Genomic DNA, 27,910 nt, shown 5'->3' on the forward strand with positions numbered 1-27,910 from the left:
TGTAATTTAAACCAAAATCTCGTGGGTAAATGGTTTAAAATGGCATTATTCGACTTCCTGAAAGGAAAATGTCCAGAACTATCTGATTCAGTTTTGTTCGTTTTGACCAACTTGAAGCTTCTGGCCATTGCTAAAACATTTTTTTAGCCATTGTGTGGTTCCAGAAAATATCCATACCCACCCAAGGATGGTTGTTGGAAGTAATTTCCATGAGAGGGGAGGGAAGTGTCAAAGCCAAAATCATTAAAGGAAAGTGTGAACAAAATTGTGATTTCCAGAGGGATTGGGCGAAGGGGAGGGAGGGGGGGGCATTCAAACCAAAAAACTCTTTGGGAGGAGAATGGATATATTCTGGAATGAAACACTCTGCCATATTACCTTCCACCAATGCAGACATAGACCTCTGCCTGCAGGCTGTTGCATTAATGGCCAACTTAGAATTAGAGATTACTAATTTCTCCTTACACTGCTTGCAGGTTATAAGAATTGAACCAATGATCACAAAAGTAAAATTGTCTTGATACATAATCAACTCTCCTTACTAGTAGTTGCCAAAATGAATGGTTTCCAGTAGGAAGAATCTGTAGATTGACTCTGGTGATTCAAGAGTATGCATTGAACCTCTCTGACAAGCTACCTCTATGAAGAAGGTCCTACACTTTCCACTTGAAGTGGAATTACTAAAACGTATTATGAATGAATGTCCTCTGAGTGACATTAGATGATATTGTGATTTTGCCATGTGAGGTTCGACTGCTTTCTGTCTATTCCTAAATTATCTTATCACTTGTTAAAAGCAGCAATTAACTTTTTAAGCCGTCCTTTTCCCATTGCTTCGTCTTGTTCCCCTTCCTGGCCCTGATCACTGCTGGTGTTGCTGTTTCCGTGGCTTTTCCCCTCAATGTGATATTGAGTAGAAGTGTTCCCAGAGGAACCAGGTTTTAGTTTTGGTTCTTTTTCAGGTTTTAATTTTGGTTCTTTTTCAGGTCTTTGTTTCGGTTCTTTTTTCGGTTTTTGTTTTCCTTCGTTTTCGGCTTTTTGGTTAGTTTTTTTCCCATGTCTTTGTTTGGGTTCTTTTTCAGGGTTTTGTTTCATTTCTTTCTGTGTTGTCTTAGTATTTTGTGGAATCTGTCGCTGGCTTTCCTTGCTTGCCTGTTCCAGCTCTCTTCGTATTTGGCTGGGTGATTTGTAAACCTCTTGTTCCTCCTCGAGTGCAAGTCTTGCAGGAATTACCTCTTTCTGTTTCTGTTTCTTCATTTCTCCCTGAGCAAGATTTAAGTTTCTATCGGATGGCGGTTTGACGATTTCATCATCCACCATAATCATAACGCTGTAAGGTTGCACATCTGGTTTATCTTTCCTCTTCCCATCATTTTCAGTCTTCTCTTTTTTGCTTCCCCGGGGCGACAAAGCCGGCTTCATTTTGTCTTTCATCTTTCTCGGCCTGGGGACTGGTTCTACTTGTTCTGGTGGATCATTGACGTCAATACCAGCCCTATGTGTCACGTGATCACCACGTGCGGCATTTGGTTCCTTGCTCCTGTCATGCGTCAAGTTACTCATCGTTTCTCTTTGGTTGTAAGGGACTGGTACGATTCGTTCCAGTGAATCAATAACGTCACCTCTTGCCCCATCTGTCACGTGATATTTACTGGAGATGCTTGTTGGTCGACTGTTAGTGACGTCACCATCAATATCATCTATGTCGCTGTGCGGGTGATCAGTGGTAACATCAATGATTGCGTCATTATTGGCCTCAGTGATCGCGCCATCTGTGACGTCAATGATGACGTCATCTATATCATACATGTCAGTGTCTCTGTTGTCATCTTGATGGGCTTCTTTCATTTTCATTAGTTCTTCGAATGGGTCTAGCACTTCGTCGTTATTGTTGTTTTGGTGAGGTTGCCGAGCGTCTAAAGGATCAAAAGTGACAAGCAGTGGATGGTCAGGGAAGACAGGAGGAGATGACGATCGAAATGTGAGATCTGTGACATTTGTAAGTGAGGAGTTATCTGATGGGAGCGACTCGAAATGAAACAGATCGTCTGAAGGTGGCTCAATCAATAATGGCTGCTGGCAATCATTTGACTGTTGATAGGCGCTCTGTTGATCCACAGCATCGTCTGTTCTCACATCAAACACATTCTTTGCCATGTCTGTTGAGCTTGTTGTGTCTGGTGGAGATTCAGTGACAATTTGTGGGTGATAGTCGATCTGTAGATCAAGAACATCCCCTGTTTTCACATCAAATGGATCTTCCACCATATCTGTGGAAGTTCCTTCGACAGATGTTGACTCAGTGAAAAATAAGACCGGTAAATCTTTTGTCACATCGAACAGATCCTCTGTGGCAGTTGTTGGCCCTGATGGCCCCTCAGGAACAACTGGCGACTGATAGTCGATGTGTAGCTCTGATGAAGCCTCGGGTTCCCAAAAAACAGGAGCATCATCTGTGGCTGGTGAAACGGATTGAAGATCGGAGGCGTCCTTTTCTGCATCGTCCAGTTTCTTGGAAAATTCTTCTTCTGCAGCTGCTGATTGCGTGTCGGTTTCAGGAACATTAACAGTCTCACTAGGAATAACCTTTACCACAGGGATTCCAGAGAAACCTTCGTTATCTGAATCCACAGGGTTACGTTCTTTAGAATCAGCGGAAAGTATATTGTTCGGTTCTTGCTTTGCACCGTTGTCATTAACACCGATGCTTTCATCGATGTAGTCAAACATGGACTGTGTTGATCTGAGTGAATCCACAGAGCTATCTCGGCTTCGGTTAGATCGATGACGAGTCCGAGCTCGGCTGAGCCTGCCATACTCGGCTAAACTGTCAGCGCTTCTTCTCCGCCAGTCTTGAGATGCAGGTCTTGTTCCATGTACTCTCATTTCATGTTTCTTTATGTCTCTGAGGAGTTCATTCTCCAGGTCGGTGACTTTGGTTTGAGCTGTACTTAGTTTGTCAGACCAGTCGCGAATCAACTTGTCAGCTTGAACGGGATTGGCTTGCAGCTCGGATACCCTAGCGACTGTGACTTCTGACTCGACAGGGACGTTCGCTTTTTCTTTGTACAACGACTCCAGCTTTGCCAGCTTTGCCTTGAGATCAGCCAACTCTTTCGTGAGTCTATCATTCTCGTTGCAAACTTTCTTGTAAGAAGCCTCGGTTTCTTTGAGTTTTCTGGCAGTCTTTCCAGACTCGACTTCCATGTCATCTATCTGTTCTTTCTGCATTTTCAACTTAGCATCTTTCCTGGCAAGCTCCTTCTTCACAGACTGCAAGGCTCTTTCAGCGGCGTCGCGGTTGTAATTCGAATTCAGGGCGGTCTCTTCTCGCTCCGCTAGATTATTCCGGAATTCATCACTGATCTCTTTTTGCTTTTGCAATCTTTTCTCTAGCTCTACATTCTCTTCCTTCGTGTATTTCAACTTTCTGTTAAGTTCTTCCAGCTGACCATGTAAGTCAGCGTTGTCTCGTGTTGAATCCTCCAGCTTATGTTCCAGTGCACCAATTTTTGCACGTGTCTCTCTCAATAAATCTTCCATCTCGGTTATATTTTCTTCTTGAGTCTCCCTAGTTGCTTCCAACTCGGACAATGTCTTCTTAGTGCGTGATAATTCGTCTCTCAGCTTTGTTTTTTCCTCCATATCTTTGTGTTGAATATCTTCGTTCTCTGCTTTATTTTTCTCCAGTAGCTGAACTTTTCTTTGAATAACATCATTCTCCCTGTCTTTAGCTTCAACTTTTTGCTTGAGAGCCAGTCGTCTTTCTCGTTCGTACTCCAATTCATGGCGAATGTCGCTGCTAATCTTCTCCAGCTCTTCTCTCTTGTCTTCAAGCGCTTCTTGTTTGGAAAGTAAATCTCCCAACTTCCTTTCCATCTTCGTAAGCTTTTCTTTCAAATCAATGTTCTCTGTCTCCGTTTTGTCAATTTTCTCGCGCGCATTTGCAAACCTTTGTTGCAGCAGTTGTTCGTTTGATAGTCCGTTGTCTCTTGCCATTTCTAAGTCTGAAATATTTTCTTCCGCAGCTTTCAGTTTCTTCTCTAAACTGGCAATCTTCTCCTGACAGGAATTCAAAGATGTTTGAGCGTTTTCAAACTCCTTTTCTGTTTCGTGGCAATCTTTCTCTAATGCGCGGCACTCTTTTTGAGACTCCTCTAGTTGCGTTTCAAGCTTTGTAATTCTTTCTTTGGCCTCGCGCAAGTTTTCTTCCATTTGGGAATTTTTATCTTCGCCTCTCTCAAACGCTGTCTCCAAATCTGTTATGCTTTCATGAGCTGCTGATAATTGTTGTTCAAGAGCTTTTGCTTCATCTTGAGATTCAACCAGTAACTTCTCCATTTCTTGTTGGGTCTTTGATGTGTCATCCAAGCGCACCCTGAATTGTTCATTTTCTTTGTGTAATTTACTGTTCTCATTTTCGTAATCTTCAAGCTTGTCAACCAGCTCTTCCACTTTCTTTTCTTGCCCAGAAATGATCCTTTTGCCTTCACTGTTCTCTAATTCCAAAGCCAAGATCTTCTCCTCCTTTTCAGCAACAGTTTGCTCTAGATCTCTATGACTGTGCGCCAATCTTGTCTTTTCTTGCGATACTGTGTAAAATTGTTCCTTGGTCTCTATAAGTTCAGCCTGAAGATCTGAAATCTCACTTTGGTTATTACTCGATAGGGACTTAATTTCAGCGTGGCGTTGTTCAGCGAGAGTCAACTCTTCTTGAAGCTGTTCGACGTGATTGTCTTTCTCTCGGATGTCTTCTTGCAGCTCAAAAACCGTGCGTTTGTTCTCTTGCAATGAATCCTCTAAAGTATTGTTCGCATCTGTTAGTTGTTGTCGCAATTCTTCATTTTCTGTCTGCAGATCTTTCAAATTTTCAGATGCTTTCTCCAGTTTTTCCTCTTCCTGGGCAATTTTTTCCCTTAAATCTTTGACTTCGTGTTCCATTCCTGCAGACCCTTGTTGGACAAGAAGTATTTCTTGCTGTAAAGCTTTCGCTTCTTTTTGGATATTGCGATACTCTCGCTCTGTTTCACCCAGCCGAACCTGCAAATTAGCATTGTTCTGTTCTGATTGGTTCAGATGTTCTTGTAAAGATTTCTCTGTATCGCTCGAAATTTCTTGCTGTCGTTCTAAGTTTCGAATGATATCTTGAGCTGTTAGCAACTGCTCTTCGGCGTATGAACTTTTTTCCAAACGCTCACAAGTTTCTTTCTGTTTTTCTTGTTCCTGTGCAACTTTTTCTCTGAGTTCTTGGACCTCGCGTTCAAGTTCTGCAGAACTTTGTTGTACATGTAGTATCTGTTGCTGCAATTTATTGGCTTCTTGTTCCGCGTTGCGACATTGCTGTTCTACCTTACCTAACTGAACTTGCAAATTTGCATTGGTTTCTTCAGATTGACTCAAAAGCTCTTGTAAAGATTTTTCTTTGTTGCGTGAAAGTTCCTGTTGTCTTTCATAATCCAGAATTAAATTCTGAGTTCTAAGCAACTGCTCTTCAGCCTGAGAACTTGCCTCCTTGGAGCTGTTTACAAACGTTTTAAGACCTTCTTTTTCCTCGCATAACACCGACAGCTCTTTCTGTAGCTTAGCAACCTCTTCATCCTTTGCAGACAATTCTTCTTGCATTATTTGTTGAAGCTCCTCTTTGTTTTCCTGAGCTATTTTGCACTCGTTTTCCATGTCTTGGAGGTTTTCTTGAGCTTGTTCTAGCTCTGATAATAGCTGTTCTTTCTCTGCGACCATCTTAGCCAAACTCGCCTCATAATCGTGAAGTTTTCCTTCCAGTTCTTGAGTTCTGTTCTCAACCCGATGGACCTTCTCGCGAAGAGGTTGTGTAGTAGAACCATCCAGCTCGTCGTTCAAATCGATGAGACTCTCTTGCAGTTCGTTTTCCAATGATACTAAACTGTTTTCTGGACTTGCTTCCAGAATGGGTTGCAAAATAGCTGTTTCTACCGGCTCATCATCAAAACGCAAAATCTCTTTCTCTAGCTGAGGTGCAATGAATTCTGTGATTTTATCCTGTGATGGAGTATTTTGCTGTTCTTCCAAGGTCCGTGCGAGCATCATTTCCTTCTCTTTTAACTCTTTGTTTTCTTCAATCACTTTACGTAGCTCCGTGTCCATTTGCAGTTGTAAACTCCTGGCTTCTTGTTCCCGATCTTTAAGGTCTTCGTTCTGAGCAATGACATCTGCTAACTTTTTCTCCGTTTCCTTAAGCCTGCGAGTTTGGAGGACAAGATCCACGTTAGTTTTATCTTCTTCGTTCGATAGTAAACCTTCCTCGTGCAACACAGACTGTCTAGGGTGAAATTTGCCCTGCGAGAGAATTTCTCTTCTAAGTCTGTCAATATCCTTTTCTCGTTCCATGTCAGAGAACCCACTGTCTGGGCTAGCAGGGTCTGCTGTGTGATGTGATGAAAACCCATCCTTTGTAACACCTTCTCTACTAAGTGATCTTGCGGACAGCTTCCCAGATTTTAACAAGTCAAGTTCTTGGTCGAGTAACATCTTTGCCATTCGTAAACCCTCTATCTCTCTATTTTTCTTGAGAATTTCATCGGTCAAAGTATTCATTTGATCGTGAAGCTCTAGCAGCTCCGTTTGTAGTTCTTTAATTCTTTCATCCTTTCTTTTCATGAGAGTTTCATGAGCATCCAGCCTCATTCTTTGCAAAGAATTTTGCTCACGGGCACTTTGAAGAGCCTCCTCCAATTCCTCAATCTCGGTTTTGCAGGTTTGGAAATCGGCCCTCAGTCCCGCATTTTCTTCGTTTAATTCTAAGTTATTTTTCATAACATCATTCATTTGATGCTCGTCTTCAGCTTCCATTTGCTTTGCTTTTAATTTCCTCTCTAATGACGCAATTCTTGCTCTTGAATCCTCAACTTCTGCTAGCAGATCTCTCTTGTTCTCTTCACTGGTGTAGTAAAACCCTCGAGCTTGAGCGAGTTCTTTCTTGGCGAGGTACAACTGTTGCTCGATTCTCGTGTATTTCTCGAGGTGCGCAAGCACTTCCTGGTTCAACTCGGTTTCTCTGTCATCATGTTGTTTACGCTGTCTCTCCAATTCATCGACCTTGCCCTGTAACTCGTGCAGTTGTTGTTTCATTTTGGAAATCTTGCCGCTGCGAGCTTCACTCGTCGTTTCTGAACTCAACCGATCAATCTCCCTGTCAGCATTTTCTTTCTGTAACCTTTCGTTCTCAACCTTTAGTGAACGCTCCTCGCCCCTCACGGCAGCAAGCTCCCTTTTCATGGCTTCCACTGTTTTGATTAAACCTTGGTTCTCTTTAGTAACAGACGCCAGAAACCGTTCTTTGTCATTCAGTTTATCTCTGTAACTTTCGCATTTCCCACGCAAGGCCAAAATTTCTTTCTCCAATTCGGACAAATTGTCGCCAGAAATATTTGCTTTGGAATTTGCATCGCTAATACACCTTTGTAAATATCTACCTTCCTTTGTGGAACAACTCAACTTTTCTCTCAGCGTGTTTATTTGCTCTTCGCTAAACTGCAGTTCTTGTTGAAGTCTTGTTTTATCTTGCTCCGCATTCAGTCGATTTGCATTCACTCTCAACACTTCGTCTTGCAGATTTTTAACGTCTTCGTGCAAACCTCGGTTTTCAGCTTGCAAACGCTTCAGCAATTTGTCTTTAGATGCCATGTCTTTGTTGTAAGACTCGCAAAGCTTTTCCTGTAGAGCAACTTTTCTTTCCAATCTAGCGTACTCAGTTGTCTCGAATTTGCGAAGCTTTTCTCTCAGACGTGAGTTCTCCTTCATCAGCGTTTCGCTCAGGTCGTCGGGTTCAACGTAACCTGGGGAAATTCTATAACCACGTATTCCATTTTCACGTGTACGACTTGCTGACTTCAGTTGTAGATTTTCTCGTTTCAATGTTTCAACATCCGTTTCTAATGTTTGTTTAGCAGCTTTCAGTCGTTCCATGGAAGCCTCTCTTTCCGCCTCTTCCTTGCGATGTTGCTGACAAATTTCTTGATGTTTCAGGAGCTGTGCATGCATTGTTTCGAAGCTGGAGATTAATTCCTCCTTCTGACTTTCCATTTGTTCAAAGTACGCCAACAGGGACACTTTCAAATCATCCTCTAATTTCGACACCTGCAAGCCCAGCGCTTTAGCTAGGCTATCACGCGCGACCGCCGATTTATCATTTACAAAATATGTAGTTTCATGCGCACGATGGTCGAAACTCGGTGAGTCAATCCCCAATCCAGAACTCCCTCCCTCGTCGCTGTCGTGCTTGTCATCGCTATAGTTCCCCCAATCATGGGCGCCGTTCAATGCCGAGAAATCGCCATTCTGTCCGTTGAAACTTTCCGTATTCGTCGAATCAGTAAGCGCCCTTAATTTGACGAGAGTCTCTTTCGCCAGTGCAAGTTGTTTGTGGATATGTTCTTTATCTCGTGTATAATTCGCCATGTTCAATTGGGCATGGAAATTCGAGTATCGCTGATGTCGCCTTTTTGTTGTGTCAAGCGGTCCAACACGACTTCACGGCGGCGAAAATACAATCCATTCAATCGGTTGTTAGATTGATCATCGCAAAATCATGCACTTTCTTTTATGACTTTTGTCTTTTCCACCAAGGCTTGTACTACCATTTCGACCTTGCTTACAATTCGGCTTTCGCAATCCTCTCCCGGCCGTGCAATCAACGTAATAAAAAGATATTTTTATGCGTGATGAAAACTACACACCGCAATAGTCTGATACTATAATTATTACCCGGAGAAATATACAGACAGTCTTTTACCACCGTTGATACAAGGCGAGTTTTCCATCCATATTTTATCCATGGGAAATCTCGACGTCCCTCAAAAGTAGTTTTCACTTGCGTTCCCGGGTTGGCAAAACCGTAACTTAATAAATATATCGTTTGGTCGCTTTCTGTAAAAGACCATTTAACCTGCGAAAGAGCGACTGATGTTTATTATGCAAAAAAGCCAGTTGTTGTTATTTTCCGTCTTCATTACTCCCTTTGTGATTCGCCAGTTCTCAAGTTTACGACAGGTGTTCATGTCAGATTCGGTAACTATGGAAGCCGACTTTCTCTCGCCGCATGTGATTGGCTGGTTTTAACTAATGATAGCTGGATATTCGGATCTGCGTTTGTCATTTGGTTTACAAAAACGAACTGAGCTAATTTCGTTTTATAAAATCAATATTCCTTGTATTGATTACCGAAAGCCCGAAAATCGCAGCGAGGTATTCTATAATTTTCTTTGTCAGTTTTGATATTGCTTTTGTACATCATACCTGTAATATTGGTCTAATAATTTCTGCGCAAAGTGAAAACGTAGAAGGACTTTGCGGAACTGTTTTCATTTAAACACTTCACACAGGAAAAGAGGCTTCAAACTGGAACAATATTATACAAAACACAACAGTCGTGATATTTTATTATGGTCACATTTGCGTACTTTTTCAATAGGTTCTTCTATTCTCGTTTTATTTTATTTCTTTAATTGCAGTTGACTAGGATTTTTAACAAATATACGGTAATTGAATCCGCCTTCTGAAATTTAAATGTATCGTGCCTGTTTGTTTTGGCATTTTTAAGAGGCCAGCTCTTGTCGCTCTCAGAATAAGATATTAACATAAACTAAACGCGGCGAAGCACTTATAACACGTTAGTTGCATTTTAAAACAATCATTTTGCGTTCATTTCTCATTGCTATCTATTCTGAGCCTACAGTCCTTCGAAGCATTGTTCTAAACAAAATGCCTTTTTTAATAGTCAGCATTCAATTTTATCGCGCAACAAAAGGTGTTTTCGTGATGTCGACAAGTTTAATTTTGCTCAAGGTTTGCTGTACGGGAGGTATCTTGACAAATATTTTTTCTTTGCGTAAATCGATCTGCATAAAACCTCGCAAGGACAGAATCACACCTGTGTGACATAATTATGAAGCTATGTTTATTAGTTTATGGTTTATATATGTTTTAAAATTGATTTAGAGGTACACATTCCAAATTAAGATGTTTTGCAGATCTACAGAAGTTAGGGGAAATACAAAATAAATAAAGAGTTCAAGGTTAATACATAAATAGAATGAACTTAGCGAAAAAGGTCCTCCCTGTTTACCAAACCCAATGATCCATAGTTTTTTCTCTGTCATTTTTCTCCCGATATATTTCATTGAGGTTAAATTATAAATTCATTTCAGGTTCATTTAGGGGAAAAAAACCAGCTGATAAAACAACAACGGCAAACGGACGGTTGAAAGGAAATGCATTTCCATGTCACTTTATGTTAGCGATACTTGCTAAAAAGCGCTTCATTAATAAGGAACAACTACATGAAAATGTGTAACTAGTTTATAGTTCACATTTTTAATATATATTTTTCCCTTCGACTTGCCCCAGTTCAAAATAAATATTTGTCAGAATTGTTGGAGAAAGTCGCTAGGAGAATTGCTGTTCACTGTGACAAGATGTCTGATCAAAACTGATACTTCACTCGAAAAGACTTGTCGCTGCAAGTCTTTGCCTCTTGTCTGCTCGATATGAGACGATGTGTGGTTCGCGTTCTTTGGAAGCGCGCATGGTTAATTGTTACTCCGGTCGGTTTTTTTCCCATTTGCAAGGGGCAGGGATGCACTTCCTCTCGTTTACGGGCAACTCACTCACTCACTCATCCTCTTCGCTTCTGTGAGTGGAGTTATAAAGCTTGGTGGTTTTAATTTAATTTTATCCACCAAGCGAAAAAGTTAAAAAAACGCCGTTATCAGTATGTTCGTCTCAGTTGTAAACAGACGTATGTAGTGAACCCGAAACTGAGGAAGACAAAGAATACTTTCCGTGTCACTAGAACTTGATCGCTTGATGAAACAGTAAATTCTTGAAAAGAAGTATAAAGGAGTAAGGAGAATTCGATGGCGACCGTGGTTCTTATCTGTATCATAAAGGGACAAGAAGTATTATTAATCCCCCGGATGGCTGTTAATCCATCGCCAGGTTCAGTAACCCTCAGAAGTTTGGGAAAAAGGGGCAAGTCTACGCCGGGCAAGGTGACCCGTATCATACCACCCGATCTTATCCTGGTTACCGAAGTTTGAGTCGACCAGGAGCATTTCTACTCCCCCCTGGATGGGTTGCTAGTCCACCGCAGGGTTACCCCCAGCATTAAGTTGGCCGGTACCCATTTTTACACCTGGGTGGAGAGAGGCACTGTGAGAGTAAAGTGTGTTTCCCAACGACACAACATAGTGACTCTGACTAGGGCTCAGAACAGGACTGCTCGATCCGCAGCCCAGCGCGCTAACCATGAGGCCAATGCCACACCCACACAGGAATTTGTAAGGTTGTCGTATGAAAGTGGCAGTAACCTCCGTTTTTGTTCAAGAACAAAGTGAGACAAGCCAGGCTTGAAAAAGTGAGAAGTGATCGACACATTAACCGCTAAACCACCGCGGTTCTCGAAAAGTCAGGAATGGAGAAGAGGCGAAAAAGGTTGTGAGGTTGTTTGGGATCAGTTAAAAAAAAGCGCCTTAAATCTGTTGGTAAAGAAGTCCATTTATTACCACGCTTTTTTAAAGAAGAGCCAATAATTTTTAAAATGATTTATATACTATAACACATACATCACGGACGGTTAAATTTTCTTGCGAAGAGTCTTAAGTGATGAAAAATGTTGTAAAAATTTCGATGGCATTACAACAAAATTTCTATGAGATGCTACATGCATCACTAACGCTTTGAACAAAGACTGTTCTGTCGCATATCATTCCCTTGTGTAAGATATGGACATATTATCAATATACAAGTAACAAAAATGTAATCTATAATGCAGTCTAGCATGAAAATCGCTATAAGCGAGTTACAATACCACTAAAAAACTCATAACGTAAATTCAAAGCTTACAGCTCATGTGGCCTCTTGACAGAAGTGTTTGCTCAATTATAAGTCAATGCCTATTATAAGATAATTTCTGCACCGAATTGAAGATTTTCCCATAGAAAATATGCTCTTTTCAACTATATTTAATATATAGATGAATTTGTCCAAACAGGACTACTGTGGAAAATGAGAACTTCACTGGAAGAGGTTAGACACAGAAGGCTGTGTCTTGTTAAATAATTACAACATTCCCGTACCAAATTGATAAATATAGTTTCACTCCATCTATATTACTCGTATTTTTGAATCAATACAATTAAAATAATTCCCTAACATATAATTATAATATTTGCTCTAAAAAAGCAGTCACGCTTTCGCAATTTATTAAGATAATGTGAAAAACTTCTACTAAAGTTTAAAAAAATCTCCTCGTAAACGGTTTGTTCCAAGTCACTTAACCCATACCCTATTACCGTGCAAGCGGGATATTTGCAAACACAAATGTGATGAAGCTACTTGGAAGCAGTATATTGCTTATCCCTCGAGGCTTTGGAAGCGAAAAGCGCTTAAAGCTGCTAAAAGAAATTTCACGTCTTGTATAAAGCAGGCTAAGGAATGTTTTGCTTACAATGACAAGGGTCTTCGCAGTCTTTTCAGCCATAAGTCATTGCAAACACACACAGTGCAAATAGCTTCATTACATGTAACTATTAGTGGCATTCTAAATGGAAGTTAGATCACTGTTATTCATTGCCAAGAGAATCTTAATACTTCCATCTTCTTCTCGTACTTCTACTTTCAATCTGCGCTATCTCGTATTCTCCATCTTCCTCTTCCTCAAGAGCAAACTGCACTGGACTATACTTCCGGTCTCTATACACCTGGAAAGATGACGTATTTCTGGTTCTCCATGACGCGACGGGAGGGCGCTGGGTTTCTCTTTCGATATTAATTTCCAATTCTGTCGTTTCGTGACGGTCCGGTACATCAATATCCAGTGTGGTTGTTTGAGGAGTTACTTCGAATTCACTTGCAGTAGTCTGTGGGGTGTAGCCGTAGTCGGATGTTTCACGTGGTCTTACACGAAGGTCATACTCTGTTGAATTACTCTGCTGGGTGAAGCTGTAGTCGGTCGTTTGTTGCTTCTGTGACGGCAAGTCAAATACTGTTGACGTAGTCTGTGGTGTAAAACTGTAGTCAAATGTCGTATGTGGTCTCACATTGATATCCAGTGTAGTTACTTGCGGTTTGACATCGATGTCCAGTGTTGTTACTTGCTGAGGTCTTTCCGTGACGTCTACACGAAGTGTCGACGTCTCTGTTTTGTCGTCCGAGCGATCTGACAGTTCTACTTCTTCCAGTTGCTTCTTACACTGCTCATACGCTCTGTGACTGAGTATCAGATCATCTTGTAAACTCTGGATCTCGCTTTTCAGTTCTTCAATCGTATTCTGCAAATTACTAATCTGACTAGCCTTGCGTTCTCGATCCAGGTCCTGTGACCTACACTCCAGTCTCTGATCTTCAAGTTCTCGCTCCAGTCTCTCGAGACGAGTCTGCTTCGCCGTGACGTCATTGTTCGCATCGTTCAGCTTCCTCAAAGCATTTTGCAGATCGGTTTCGACTTTCCTGAGTTCAACTCTGGTGCTGCTTATTTCCTGAGAGATCTGCTCTTTTTCTATAGCTCTGGAATCGAACTCGCGCTCGACAATCAAGATTCGTTCCTTCGCTGTCCTTAATTCATACTCTAACCGCCGCTTCTCGTCCTCAGAGAGTTTGTTGGAGTCCTCGATCCTTCGTAGCTTGCTTCTACAATCATCGAGGTCAAACTCCAGATTCTGTTTCTCCTGAACCAATTTTTGTTTCTCGATCACGATGATCCTATATTCCTCTTCAATCCTGGTGTACTTCTCCTTTATCACTGTGTATTCGTAGTAAATCTCTTCTTTTTCCCTCCTTGCCTTCCCTGCATCATCGGTGACTTCATCTTTTAACGCTACTTCAGCCTTGAGCCTTTCATTTTCTCGAGTAAGTTCACGGTTCTCTTCGGCAAGGTTGCGTTTTTCACTTCTGAAAGTCTGGATTTCGTCTTGTAAGTTCACTCTCTCCCTTTCCCACGACTCGCGCTCTCGCCCTCTTACTCCGGCGTCTCGTTGTAGTTTCTCTAACTCCAATTTAACGCGCCATAGGTCCTCTTGAAGTTCTGACTTGCTTGATTTTACCGCGGTAATCTCCTCCTTGAGGCTGCTCTTTTCACTCTCAAACGAATCGTATTCATATTTGCTCATGGACATTTCTCGCTTCAAACGCTCAATCTCGAGATTTGCCGCTCTCAGTTCTTCCTTGATTCTTCCGTTCTCTTCTTCGTAGTAATCTTTCTCCTTTTTCACAAGTGCTAACCTTTCGTTGGTATTTTCATAATCATCTTTGAGAAGGCGAAGCTCTTCTTCAGCCCGTGATTTATCTTTTCCTAAGTTGAAAACTTCTTCTCTGTAATTCTTTCGTTCTTCGGCCCAACTGTCTTTGTCATCCCTGCTGTATACTAGTTCTCTTTTCAGAGTGGAAACTTCAAAGTTAAGAGAGGTAATTTGACCGTTAAGTTCACTAATCAGAGTCTCTTTCTCGAACACTATTCGTTGATGTTCGTGATCAGCGCGGTCGTGCTCGAAGGTTTTAGCTGATAATTCAGTTTCGCTTTTATGCAGCCTCTCCAGGGCTTCCTCCAGTTCATCTCGCAGACGATTCTTCTCCAACGTAGAGTTATTGCCGCGGTCATCCAACTGCTCTTGTAAGTAATTTACTTCCTTGGTTTTGTCGTCCAGTAATCTCTGCAGTCGAATGTTCTCGTCATTGTTACTTTTAAGTTGGGTCATTTCACGACGCATGCCGAAGAGTTCATCTTCAAGAGCGCGAATTTTCTTCTGTGCTTCTTCCAGCTCTGAGTTCAGTCTGTTGTTGTCTTCTTGAGATTGTTCGTACATGGTTTCTGCTCTGCTCAGTTTTCTATGCAAATCTAAGATGTCGTCCTGAAGATCATCTGCTTTGTCCTTGGTGTCATCCTGCCTATCCTCCAGGTCCCTCAGTCTTTGTTTCAAAGAAGCGATCTCGTCTTGCAATGCGTTTTTCTCTTGGTGACAATACTGGTGCGCTATGACCATTTCGGAAGCCTTCTTATGTGTGTCCAACAGCTCTTTCTGAAGCCTCATTTTCTCGTCTTCGCTTTCTTTACAGAACCTTTCAAGCTCTCGGTATTTTTCAGTATTGGTTTGAAGTTCATTCCTTAGAAGCCTGACCTCCTCTTGGGCGGATTCTCGGTCCGGTCTACTTGAGAAACTACCATCTTGGAAACTACGAAGATCTTGTTTCAGAATATCGCTTTTTTTCTTGTACGTTTGTAACTCCATTTCTGTATCAGAAACTTTCTTTTTCAAGTATTCAAGCTCCTGTTCTAGCATTCCATTTTGAACTTCATTTGTTTCATTGTTATCTTGCAATGTGCAGACAAGATTATGCGTCGATATCATTTCATTTCGCATCTTTTCCTTCTCTGCTTCACTTGATTTTAACTTTCTCTTGTTTTCTTCCAATTCATCTCTGAGCATCTCCAGTTCATGGCCGATTGTGTCTTTTTCTCTTGTAATGTCCTCGTGAGATCTCTCCTTCTCAAACAGTTCCCTCCTGATAGTGTCCACCTCATCCGTGAGAAGTGACTTTTGTCTCTGAATGTTGTCTAAAGCGGCCGCTTTATCTTCAGCTTCTCGGCTTGCTTCAGAAACCTTCCTTTCTAGCTCCTTTAGTTGTTTCTTCAAGCTGTTGACATCATCACGATCTGAGAAACTCGTGTTCCTCAAATCATCCATTTGGGAAAGCAATTCCTCCTTTTCTCTCTTACTGTTGTTGAGATCTCGCTCCAAAGTTGAGATATTATCCCTTAGCACCGCAAGTTCATTCTGCTGTTCTGATTTCTCAAGTTGTCCAAATTTGTGAACCTCTTCTGCGTCCTTCATTCGCTGTTCAGCTGCCTTTGCTTCTTCTCCCCAGCTGTTTGCCTTTTCCTCCAAACTCTCACAAGTTGCCTCCAACTCGTTGATCTTTCCCTGAGCGTCAAGAATTTCCACTTGTAAGTCGTCATTCTTTTCTTCCAAGTCTCGTACAGCATTTTGTGCCTCCTCCAAAAGCTCTTTCTTTGCTTGAAGATCGTATTCTAACTCTGTGACTCTCTTGTGAGATTCAAGAATTTCCCGTTCCAGATCTATCTCTCTTTCACGAATTCTGTTATATGAACACTCAAGCAGCGCAAGCTTCTTTTCCACATTTAACACTTCCCTGCTCGAGTCATTTTTTTGACTTTCACACAATTCGTACCTTGCCTCAAGGGAAACCAACTTCCTTTCCGAATCACTGGCGTCTTCCTGTAGCCTTTCCTTTGCCAGTTTAACCTGTTCATAAGACACCTCTAACTCGCTCAGCCTCTTTTTGGCACTTTCAAGCTCAAAGGTTTTTCTAGTATTATCGAGACGAAATGTTTGAATTTCCGCTTGGAGCTCATTAAGTTCTCTCGTCATCGCAGAAAGGTGTTCCTCTGCCTTAGCTTTCCCGGTGGCCATATCTTCGTGTGCAGATTTCAAGGCATCCAGTTCTCTTTTGACTTTAGACAGTTGGCTTTCCAGCTCATCTTTTTCTTTCTTTACAGAGTCCTCCGCAGGTCCAAAATCCATGTCTGGAGTTGCAGCCTCAAGAAGTTGGGAATTAAGACCTTCTTTTTCTTGCCTAAGCATCTCGCAGATCAGCTGTGACTCCTGATATGAAGTCTCGAGCTGCAGTATTTCGCTGTTTAATCTGTCGCATTCGCGTGAGTTTACTTCAGCGGCCGACTCCACGTCTGCTAAGCGTTCTCGGCTCGCTTCTAACTGATGCTTCAAGTCTTTGTTTTCGTGTCCAAGTTTCTCCGAGTAAAACTTCGCACTTGCGAGATCCCTTCTCAGATTTTCAACTTCGTTTTCGAGATTCTTCTTTGACGACTGAAGTGTCTCGATGACAGCTGTTTTACTTTCATTGTCCCTGTGTTTAGTGTCGCTTTGCTGTTGCTGTTCTGTTAGCTTCCTCTGATGTCTTGTCAACTCAGACTTGAGATTGTCAATCTTGAGCTTTGCTTCCTGTAATTGGCTTTCCAGTAGAGTCCTTTCCTTGATTTCTTTTTGTAGTTTACGATCACTCGTCGTTAACTTATTCTTATACGTGTTAATGTCTTGTTGCAATTGGCTCTTCACAGACTGACTTGTTTGGTAAGCGACCTCAAAGTCAGTTGCTTTCTTGAAAGCATCCAGGAGATCTTTCTGTTGTTGAGACTCCTTCTCAAGACTTGCACTCAAGGCTATTTCCAGTTGTGAGACTTTCTGTTCCGCATTGAAAAGATCATCGTTGAGGACCTTTACCTTTCTCTCTGTGACGCCACTGAAGGCTTCCAATCTTGTAATCTTGTTCTTAGCTACAATCAGCTCTTGATCGAGAGCTGTTATTTTCTTGTGAGAATCGATGAATTCTGTTTGAAGTTCCTTGTCTTTCTGTTCCAGATAAGCCACCGTGTGCTCCAGCTCATCCACCTTCCTCTGCAGGCCGCTGACTTCTCCTTGTAAAGAGGCCTTTCTTGTGTCACAGTCTCGGTATTCAAGCTCGGTTTTCGACAGTTTGTTATTAAGATCGATTATTTCCTTGTCCTTTTCTTCCTTTTGAGACAAAATCATTTTATAATCCACTTGCAAAGTGGCCAATGAGCTGTTCATTGACGAGACTTCCTCAGTAGATTTGTCTTTCTCTCGAAGAATGTTAGTTATCCTGCTTTGTAAGTCTGTGCTCTGCTGCTTCACAACTGTCAACTCGCCTTCAATTTTAGTTTTCTCTCGCTGTACGCCATCTAGCACAATCTTCATCTCCGAGGTATCTCGTTTGAGTGCGATGCACTCCTCCTTCAGCTTGTCTTTATCTTCAGCAACACTACTGTATCTCTCTTCCACGTATATGAGTTTCTGCTGCAGTGTTGCAAGCTCAAGTTGTTGGTTCTCCTGCTCTCGTTGCGCGGCCTGATATCTTTCTCTAATGTCCGCCTCGATTTCTTTGGAAGATAACACATCTTTCTTCAAATTCTCGTTTTCATTTCTGAGACGTTCTGCGGTTTCCTCAAAGTCTGTTACACTTGCTTCTCGAATGTCTAACTCTGTTTGCAGGTTCCTTATTTCGTCTTGAGCATGTTGATATTTTTCCTTCTCGTTGGACAGTTCCTCTGACAAAGACTTCAATTCTTGATCCAATGTATTCACTTCCAACTGCAAAGAACCAATTTTGTTGTCTTTATCCTCGCTGCTGCTTCTACACGTTTCAAAACTGGCCTCTTTCTCATTCAGCTGCCTTTGCAACTCAGCAACGTCATCTTTAGTCTTTGTTGCTCGAGACTGTGTGTCTTCCAGCTCGTGTCTTAGACTCGCCAAGTCTTTCAGTGCTCGATATAATTCCTCTTGAAGATTGGTAGCCTTCTCTTGCTTTTCTGCTAGTTCTTTGTTTAACTCCTCGTTCTCTTCCTGAGCTACAACAAGACGAAGCTCAAACTCCGAACCTTGCTTCAAAGCATCGAACAATTCCTTATCAGCTGCATCTTTCCGTTGTTGAAGAATATCTATACTTGACCTGATCCTGGCATTTTCCTCTTGTAGACTACTGGCATCCGCTTTCAAAGTCCTGTTCTCTGCTTTGAACATCTCAATCGTTTCGTCCTTGTTTGCGAAGTCTCTGCTGTGAGACTCCAGAAGCAGGTTTTGTTCCTGCACTTTACGTTGAAGACGAATAAGTTCACTGTTATTGTCGCTGCCTTTTGATGTAAATATATTCACCTGTTGTTCCAAACTATCCTTGATCTTTTCAATTCGCTGAAGTTGTGTTTCAAGGGCGTAAACTTTATTCCTGCTTGCCTGAGCCTCGGATCTCAAATTCACGAGTTCTTCACGATCTTCCTCGCGTGATGTCCTCATGTCTTCCAGCTCGGCCTGAAGGGATTGAACTTCCCGCTCCAGATCAACACGATCCTCTTGACTGGTCTGGTAACCAGATTCCAGGCTTGAAATTTGCGACTTCAAAACTATATTATTTCGGTGAACATCCTTCTCTCTCTGTTCAAGATCCACCATCTTGTTTTCCATGTCACTGAGTTTACTCCTCAGAGAATCCGAGTCGCCTTCCAATCTTGTAACAGTTTCTCTGGTCACCTTCAAGGAGCCCTCTGCCTCGGCTAGCTGCATTAATGCAGAGCCTAGGCTAGAGTCCAGCTCCTTCCTCTTTGTCATCAACGAATCATTCTCCCTTTCCTTCTCTTTAAGGGCGTTCTGAAGACGTTCCATTTCGTCTTCGAATATTCGCTTGGCTTCTCTTAATTGCCCAATCGATCCTTCTCTTGCGTCGAGAGTCTCCTTGAACACGTCACACTGGCCAGTCAGCTCGGTTACCTGTCTCTGAAATGACACGAAACTATTTTTGTAGTTCAGGGCGGTTTGCTTGTACTCCTCGAGCTGATGTTCAAGAACCTCTTTGGCTTCTTGAGACTCATCCAGTTGGTTTTTCAGTACAAAGAGATCATCTTTACATGTACTTGCTTCGTCTCGAGCTCGGTCTTTCTCTGCTACAGTTTTTCGAAGCTTTGACTCCAGTTCAGTTGTCTTTTTGTGCAGTTGAAAGTTTTCGCGTTGAAATCGACTTATCTCTTGCTGCAGACGTTCGACTTCTTCCTTTCCAGACACAGCGTTCTGTTTCAAATTATCTCTTTGCCCTTCAAGAAACATTTTGCTGTTCTTCAGCTGTCGGATAACTTCTTCTTTGTCGTCTACTTCCTTGTTCGCCATGTCAAGAAGAATCTTCTGCTCTGCGACTTTTTGTTCTAAACTGAGAGCTTTGTCTAAAGCTGCAGAGACTTGGCTATTGGCATCTTCTAGTTGAGCAGTGAGTGAACTACGTTCATTGTATTCATAACCGTACTTGTATTCCAGGTCTGCTAACTTGCTCTGTGTTAAAATCAATTCTTGTCTTACTTCCTTCCTTTCTCTGTCACTCTTCCTAAATAGTTCATCGAGATCTCGCACTTTCCTTCCTAGAATTTCGTTTTCACGTTTGATTTCATTGCTTTGTTGCTTTGACAACTTGCATTCTGATTCCAATGCTAAGATCTTGTTGCTGGAACTTTGGAGCTCATGCTTTAGATCGCTTTCGGACTGAGCACATTTAACGAGCAAACTTTCGAAATTCAAACACTTTGAGTTGGATTGCTGCAGATCCTTTTCCAAGGCGTATTTCCCCTTCTCTAAGTCAGCCACCAAGTCCTCTAATCGTGAAACATCATCTTTGAACCGCTTAAGTTCATGATCGGAATCTTTCATATCTTTCTCAATTGCTTCATTCTTTGATTTACTTTCCTCATATTCCGACCGAATGTCAGCCAGTTCGCTTTCTACCGCTGCTTTCACAGCTCTGAGTTCCTCAATTTGAGAATCCATCGCTCGGTTTTCATTTGTAAGTTGTTCGATGATCCTCTGGTTTTCTTGCAGTTCTTTCTGTGATCTCGATCCGTCTTCAGACTGTTTGGTCAGCTTTCTTACAGTCTCGTCCAAACTCGACCTAAGTCTGTCTTTTTCTCGCTGTAAACTCTTCATTCGATTCTCTTGCTCCAAATTCTTTTGCACGGCGATGTTCAATTCCCGCTCCATCTCATCCCGAGAATCACGAAGTTCTTGAAGGTCGTTTTGTGTCTTTTCCTCCTTGCTCTCGTATTCCATTAATTTGAAACTCAAGTCCTCCTGTGCACCTTGCAGACTCTCGCAGGATACTTTTATCGTCATTCCTTCTTGTCGAAGTGTTTCTAACTCCGTTACTAATTCAGCAATTCTTTCGTTCAATTCCTCAATTGTCTTCTCTTTCTTCGCAAGAGCCTTTTTCAACGACTCGGCAACTCCTTGTTGCTCTTTCAGTTGGCTGGCAATTCTCATATTTTCCTCTTTTAGGTCAACGTTCTTGTCCCTTGAATCACTCAGCTGCTCCTTCAAATTCGTCCTCTGTGTTTCAAGGGCGTTAATTGTCGACTCCATCTGTGTCAGTTTGTTGCGCACGGTGAAAAGGTCCTCCTCTAAAGACTCCTTCTTTCCTCGAAGGCTTGAGATTTCTTCCTCGTGCTCTGCAGCGTCTTTCTCCAAGACTGCAATCTGCTGTTTGAGATCCAGCTGTTCACTTTTTGCGGTATCAAGCTGAATGGAATAGCTTGTGTTTTTCTCCTGCGCTCCTCGTAACTCCTCTCTTACGTCATCCAGTTCTTTTCTTGCCTCTTCATAATGTGACTCCATTACGGAGACCTTCCTTCGTAACGAATTCAGCTCGGTTTCGAGGTGTGCGATCTTGTTCTTACACGTGTTAAGTTCCTTGTCAGTCTGCATCGTTCGCTCTTCATTTTTCTTCAAAACAGATTCCAATGTTGCTACCTTCTTTCGGTTTGCTTGCAGTTCTGTATCGATCTGTTCCTTTTTGCGTTGGGCAGTCTCCCACAATGGCTTCATCCTTATTACTTCGTCGCTTGTTTCTCTCCACTTGTCCTGCAACTTTCGTCTGTCGTTCTCCAGTTGCCAAAGTTGTTCCTTCTTCTTTGTTACCTCCGAGTTCAGATAATCATTTTCAGTCGTGAGTGTAGTTATCTTAATCTTGTACTCCTCGATAACCCTTTCTTTCTCAAACAACTCGCTTGAAAACTCGCTGAATGACTTCTGGTTCTCTTCCAAGCGAACTTTGACCACTGCCAATTCCTCAACTGCCTTCTTATTTGAAACGTTCAGATCTCCCGAGTGATACTCTAGGCTCGCTTTCTCCCTTTGTGTCTGTCCTAAAACGACCTCTAGGTTGTTCACTTTCTGTTCCAGAACCATAACCTGGCGCTGTGCGTCCATTTTGTCGTGCTCACACGTTTGATAGGAACCCTGCAGCTCTGCAAGTCTCTTGTAAAACGAGTGAATCTCTTCCTCGAGTCGTTGCTTCTCGTGTTCACAAAGCTTATACATGGCTTCAAGTTCCTGGAACTTTTCTTGGTTTTGCAAGAGCTCTTCCTGAAGATCACGTTTACTTTGTTGAAGTAGGTCATTCTCAGTCTGCTGCTTCGCGAGCGCTTCACCAGTTTGCCCTAACGTCGACTCTAACGAAGAGCACTTTCCTCGTAGCTCTGTAATGGTGCTGTCCTTGTTCGCTGTATCTTTCCTTAAGACGTCCAGGCTTCTTTGACAGTCATACAACTGACTTTGCACAGTTCCTAGCTCATCTTTGCACTTCAGCAGCTTTGCTCTGACATCTTCCAGCTGATCTTTGTACTGCACCTTTTGCTTCTGTGCTTGACTTAGCTGACTTTCAAGCTTTGTTGTCCGGTGTCGAGTGCTGTCCAGTTGTCTCTCCAAATCATCATTTTCTTCTTCGTTTCTTTGGATGGTTTGTCTAAGCTCGGACACTTTCCTTTCTGCGTGTGTCAGCTGTTGTTTAAGATCTTCTTTCTCACGCTCACTGCACTCGTACGCTGATTCTATCTCGGATAAGCTTCTGTGAGCTGCATCCAGTTTTTCCTCCAAATCGTCAATCTGTGCAAACTTGAACCCGTGATCTGCTTCAAGCTGGGACGCTTTGTTCTTGATTATGGACAGCTCTTCTTCTAGATCACCTATAACCTTACGAGCTGCGTTCAGCTGAATTTCCAGATCTTTCACTTTTTCCTGAGCCTTAGCGTATGAGTCCTCTACAGTGGTAAGCTTGCTTGTCACTCGGTACAGATCCTTTTGAATCTCTTCTTTCTCCAATCGCAGTGAGGTCAGAGCATATTCAAGCTCTGTTATTTTATCACTAGCTGACTGCAAATCCCCTTCTAAGATATCTCTCTTCTGCTTCACGGCTTGGCCCGTCATCTCATTCTGCCCGAGCTCCACTCTCATCTGCTCCATCTTCCTCTGTAAGGCGTTTTTCTCATCTTCCAACTTGTCTATCTGATGACTTTTTGCCAAGAGCTCTTTTCTATATGCATCACATCTCTGCTGGTGTTGAATGAATTCTTTCTGCAGATGTGTGTATTCGTCCTTAGTTTTTCTTAACTCGTCACGAACGTCTTCCAGCTGCTCTTTCAGCGAGTCTCTCTGCTTCAGAACCACTTGCACCTGTGACTCGAACTTGCTGACCTTAAGATGATTTGTGCGGATTTCATTCTGGCGATCCTTTTGACTTTTATTAAACTCGTTTTCAACTTCATTGACCATCATTTGAGCGCTTCTCAGTTCCTTCTCCAGACTCTTATGTTCTTGTTGCAGCATCTTGTAAGCACTCTCCCATTCCTGGACTTTGTCTTTTGCTAGACGCATTTCCTGCATCAGCTCATACCTCTCCATGTCAAAGGACTCCACGTTGGAAGCGGTGTTTACCAACTGGACTTGAACGCTCTCGAGTTCCTTCTCGATGGTTTCTTTCTCCTGGCGAATCCTTTTGTTCAGTGCTTCTTTAGAGTGAATATTTTTGTAATATCCTTCTGAGTCCCTTTGCAGTTCTTGAAGTTTTGTTTCTGTTTTGTGAAGTTCGTCCTGGTACCTTCGCGCTGCATCCCTGGTCTCTTCCAGTAGTTGCTGCATTTGTTGTTTCTGCTTTGACAAACTCTCCACTTGGCTTTCAAGCTTTGTAATCTTAACACGATCCGCCTCCCTCCTAGACTCGCCATCGTTCTTCGTAACCTTGTACAAGTTTTCCAGTTCTGCTAGCTTCTTCCTTGCGTCCAGTATTTCTCTTGCCAACTCGTCTTTTTTGTCTTCAGAATTCTCAAACGCGCTCTCAAGTTTGCCTTTGGTATCCTGATGGATGAAAAGCTCTTTTTCAAGTTGATTAATTGTGTTCTTACAGCCTTCTAATTCGTGGTGAAGTCTTCTTTCTTGATCTTGTAGTCTTCCATAAGCCCTTTCCAATTCCGAGCTCTTCGCCTCTAGTGAAACAATTTCCTTTTGAAGCTCCAGGTTCTTCTGTCGCAAAGAGTCGCGGTCTTCTTCCAGTTCTTTCATCTGCGAATTTGTGCCCGAAAGTTGATTTTGAAGTAATTCAACCTCAACTTCGATTGGTCTTGACTCAGAAACATAACTCGTGGAATATTGCCCGGAATCCTTAAGAGCAGAGTCCAACTCCCTTTTCAGAGACATATTTTCTCTTTTCAGTTGCTGGAGAAAACTTTCCTTCATCTCGCTTTCTTTTGTTAATCGTTCAATCTTTCTGGCGCCCTCGTCAACCTCTCTTTCTAATTTACTCAAGTCCGCTTTGCACTTCTCAATCTCTAACGTCTTAGTTTTAGAGATCTCATCGTTCCTCCTTAGTTCCTGAACTTCGCTTTCAAGCGCACTTATCTTGGTCCTCAATACCATAGTGTCCTGCTGTGAGGACCGTTTGTCGCTCTCCTGATTCGACTCGTATCTGGAAATGTTCCTCTGGGCTGCCAGCAGTTCCTGTTGCAATCTTTCCTTGTCATGCTGGATCTTATCACACATTTCTTTCCACTGGGCGTTGTTGTCTTTCATTGAATTCAATTCTTGCTGAAGTTTTTCTCGTTCTTGCTTCAGACGCCCACAGTCTTTTTCGACCTCGGAGTTTGACTGTCGTTCAGAGGCCAGTTCATTTCGCAGGTTCCCTTTCTCCCGCTGACATGCGGCGAGCTCTTTATTCAGTGTTTCAAAGTCTTGCTTGAATCGCTGAATTTCAGCCTCCAGGAGCTCTTTTTCGTCTCTAAGCTGATACAATGTCTTGTCTTTCTTGTGAATCTCTGAGCTCAGTTCGTCAAACTTCTTCTGGTAATCTTGCCATTCAAAGTCTCTTCGTTTCCCGTCATCTGAAACATTCAACAAACGTCTGTTGGCCTCCTCTAACTTCTCTATCAGGCTTTGCTTCTCACTTACAGTTCGTTGAAGTTGTTGCTCCACTTTGTTAAATCGGTTCTCTAGAGCTTTCATGTCGCGTTGAACATCTGCCTTTTCCTGTCTTTGCAGCTCGATTTTAGCTTCAAACTCACCCAGCCGCTTGTGCGATGAAAGAACTTCCTGCTGCAGTTGTGCCTTCTGCTGTTGGCAGCTTTCATGAGCGTTTTTCAGCTGAGTAATTTTTGTGTTCGCTGGTAGTAATTCTTGCTGTAGCTGTAGCTTCTCTTTTTGACAGCTGTCGTAAGCGCTCTCTAGCTTAGACAACTTCTTCTGAGCAATCAGCAAGTCATTTTCAAGACTCAGTTTCATTTGCTCAAGAGAATCTTCAACTACGTCGATTCTAGAATGTTTCTGTTGGTGTTCTTGTAATTCACGATGTAGTCTTTCGTTCTTTTGTCGGCAGTCTTCGTAGGTGGCTTGTAATTCGGCAAATCTTCGTTCCGAGGCGAGTAGCTTCTCTTGCAAATTCTCTCTTTCTCGGCCAACTTCCGTCTGCGTTACTTGTACAGCGGTGCGCATCGACTTGAACTTATCGATTTCAACCTCGCTTGCTTCCAGTCTCTCTCGCAGCTGGCGGACAAGATTATCTTTGGCAGCAATCTCTCGTATGTGGTTCTCGCTCGACAGGTACTGTTCTCGAAACTGAATTTTTAGTTTGGACAATTCTTCTCTCTCTGCTTGACTCTGTGAATCAAATTCTTGAACCCTATGCTTTTCCATTTCTCTTTGCCTTCTCTCGTTTTCCAATTCCGCTTCAAGTTTGGAGATTTTACTTCTTGACGAAGTCAAGTCGTGCTGGAATTTTCTTTGCTCCTGTAAATATTTGTCGTTCTCTGCTCGGCTAGCTGCCAGATCGCTTTTAAGTGTTTCAACTTCAGTCTCCAAAGTTGCTTTTGCAGTTTTAAGTCTCTGTATCAGAGTTTCTTTTGATGATATTTCATTCTTCTGAATTTCATGGTGTCTTTGATGCTGGAGAAGCTGGGTTTGTATATTTTTGAATTCCTGAATTAATTGTTCCCTCTCAGCTTGCAGCTGATACTTCTGCGACACCACAGCTTTCTTCAAGCGTTCTTCAACCTCCGACATTTTACTTCCAAGCTCGATCACGTAATTCTCGTCAATGTTCGACATTTCGCCGTGTCTCGGACTCGTTGCCGAAGCAAGTCGATGCGATTCTCGTGCGCTAAGCCCGTCGCTTCGGTTCCCACCTTCCAAACTGCGTATAATTTCCTCATAATGCGAAGCAGTGTTTATCAATTCCTGCAACGTTTGCTTGTCTTTAGAGACACTTTCCATAGTAAACACTAACCCGTCTCTACCCTTGACTGTTTCTGTTCGCTCACTGACCAAGCGTTCACTCGAGTGGCTTTCTTGCGGCAGTTTTACCTGGCTTTCTAACCAGTTCTTGTCAACACGCACCACGGAGAGCTCTGCTTGCACGCCGCTGAGCCTATCGAGCGTTTGCAGTCGTTCATTTTGGGTCGCCTCCAGTGTTTTTTGCAATTTGTCATTTTCTTGATGCAACCTGCTGATCGTGGCGTCTTTCGCTTCAAGCTCTCCTCTCGCGCGTGCGTACTGTTGGTGCACCTGTTCGATGTTTTGATGTGCGCTGGTGAGTTCTTCCTTCAGTTGTTTAACAGCAATGTCTTTGCTCTGTACCGCGCTGTGAAGCTCTTGAACTTCATTTTCACGATAAAAACGCTCTGTTGTTACCGATCTCGTCTCTTTTGTCTCGCGTACAGCTTTTACTTCCTCGCGAAGGAGTTGAATAACACTTTCCTTCGACTCAACGGCCGCCTTCAACTCTAGGTTTTCAATTTCTAATCGTAAGTTATTTACTTTTTCTCTACGTCTGTTGTCCTCCATTATACACAGAGATCTCAATTTGCTCGAGATGGCCCTGGAAAAATATACAACACAACTAGTCAACTATACAAAAAATCTAAACGATTTTGCTCAACTTTGTAAGGGATAGGTGGCAAAAAAAAGTTATTCTTAATGCGTATTTTAGCTTGCGATTACGGAATCGAGAGGAGAGCCACTAATTATTCCGAAAATAAACCGCATGTTTTGAGTTTTCATAAAACTCGAAAGCGTCTGGGATTTTCGATGCAGGGGTATTGTTTACACGCCGAAAATTCCTTGAATAAAGTGATAGTATTTCTTACGATTGAGTTTTACACAAAAAAGAAAAATCTTTGAGCCTTTTGTCTTATAGTACGCTTACAGGTGTATTTTCCATGGTATTTAACGTTTTCTCAAGTCAGAAAAAAAAATGCTCCAAGTTATTCATGACCATTTAAAATTTAGGTTCCATTCTTTAGGTCTGCTAAATAAATCAATATTTGCACTGTTGACGAGAATAATTATGTGATGTGCCAGGTTAGATAAAATATAATAGAATTAATAGACCTATTTTACAGATATTAAGAACATAATTTAACTTAATTTAATATGCGAAATAAATAAAACAATGCAAATATTACCGAGTGTTATTTTCCTTCACTGTAAATTTTAAATCGAGTTAACACCTTTATACGCGCGAGAGCGAAGAAATACTCCGTTGTTATCGCACGAACTCGACCGAGATAAATTCTGGTATCAGTTTCAAGCAAGTCAGAGACGGCCGGTGGCTGGTTGAGGTATTCACCTTAAGACTATATTCACCTTAAGACTATATCTCGCATTAAGTCTGCTTATTTCTAGTTTCAGCTTATATTGAACATCAAAACGAAGCGTAAAATGTATTCAGGCTTGAAATCTGCAATGAACTATGAGATATGAGACTTATAAGGCGGGAAATAAGCTCTTTCTTGCTGCTATATACCCTCAATAAAGTGTATTTCATACACAACAACGAGAAACGGCAACATAGTATATCTAAGCCTAACGTAGTTATTTAAGAATAAAGATAAAAAAATTTACCGTCAAAGTTGGATGTATCAATTGATTTCAAAACTGATGCTAATATTTTCCAGTTAAATGCAATTACCGATCAATTAACAATAAAATTACCAGCTCTGGACTTTGGACAGGAAGATATTTGGGGCATAGAT

The 27,910-nt window shown here is 42.1% G+C and overlaps 1 protein-coding gene across 1 annotated transcript in view; it reads right to left on the reverse strand.

Annotated features, from left to right (window-relative positions):
* Nucleotides 1–774: 774 nt before the first annotated feature.
* The window catches only part of LOC145494102 (uncharacterized), a 32,911-nt gene continuing 5,775 nt past the window's right edge, over nt 775–27,910 (reverse strand). Inside the window, exons 2-3 of the mRNA XM_081473573.1 lie at nt 12,628–26,754; nt 775–8,506 (exon numbers count right to left, since the gene is read on the reverse strand). Of these exons, the coding sequence (XP_081329699.1) occupies nt 784–8,506; nt 12,628–26,754 (21,850 nt within the window). The 3' untranslated portion in view covers nt 775–783. The remainder of the gene's footprint in view (nt 8,507–12,627; nt 26,755–27,910) is intronic.

The sequence above is a fragment of the Orbicella franksi genome, chromosome 8 (genome assembly GCF_964199315.1).
Source record: "Orbicella franksi chromosome 8, jaOrbFran1.1, whole genome shotgun sequence".
Taxonomy (NCBI): Eukaryota; Metazoa; Cnidaria; class Anthozoa; order Scleractinia; family Merulinidae; genus Orbicella; species Orbicella franksi.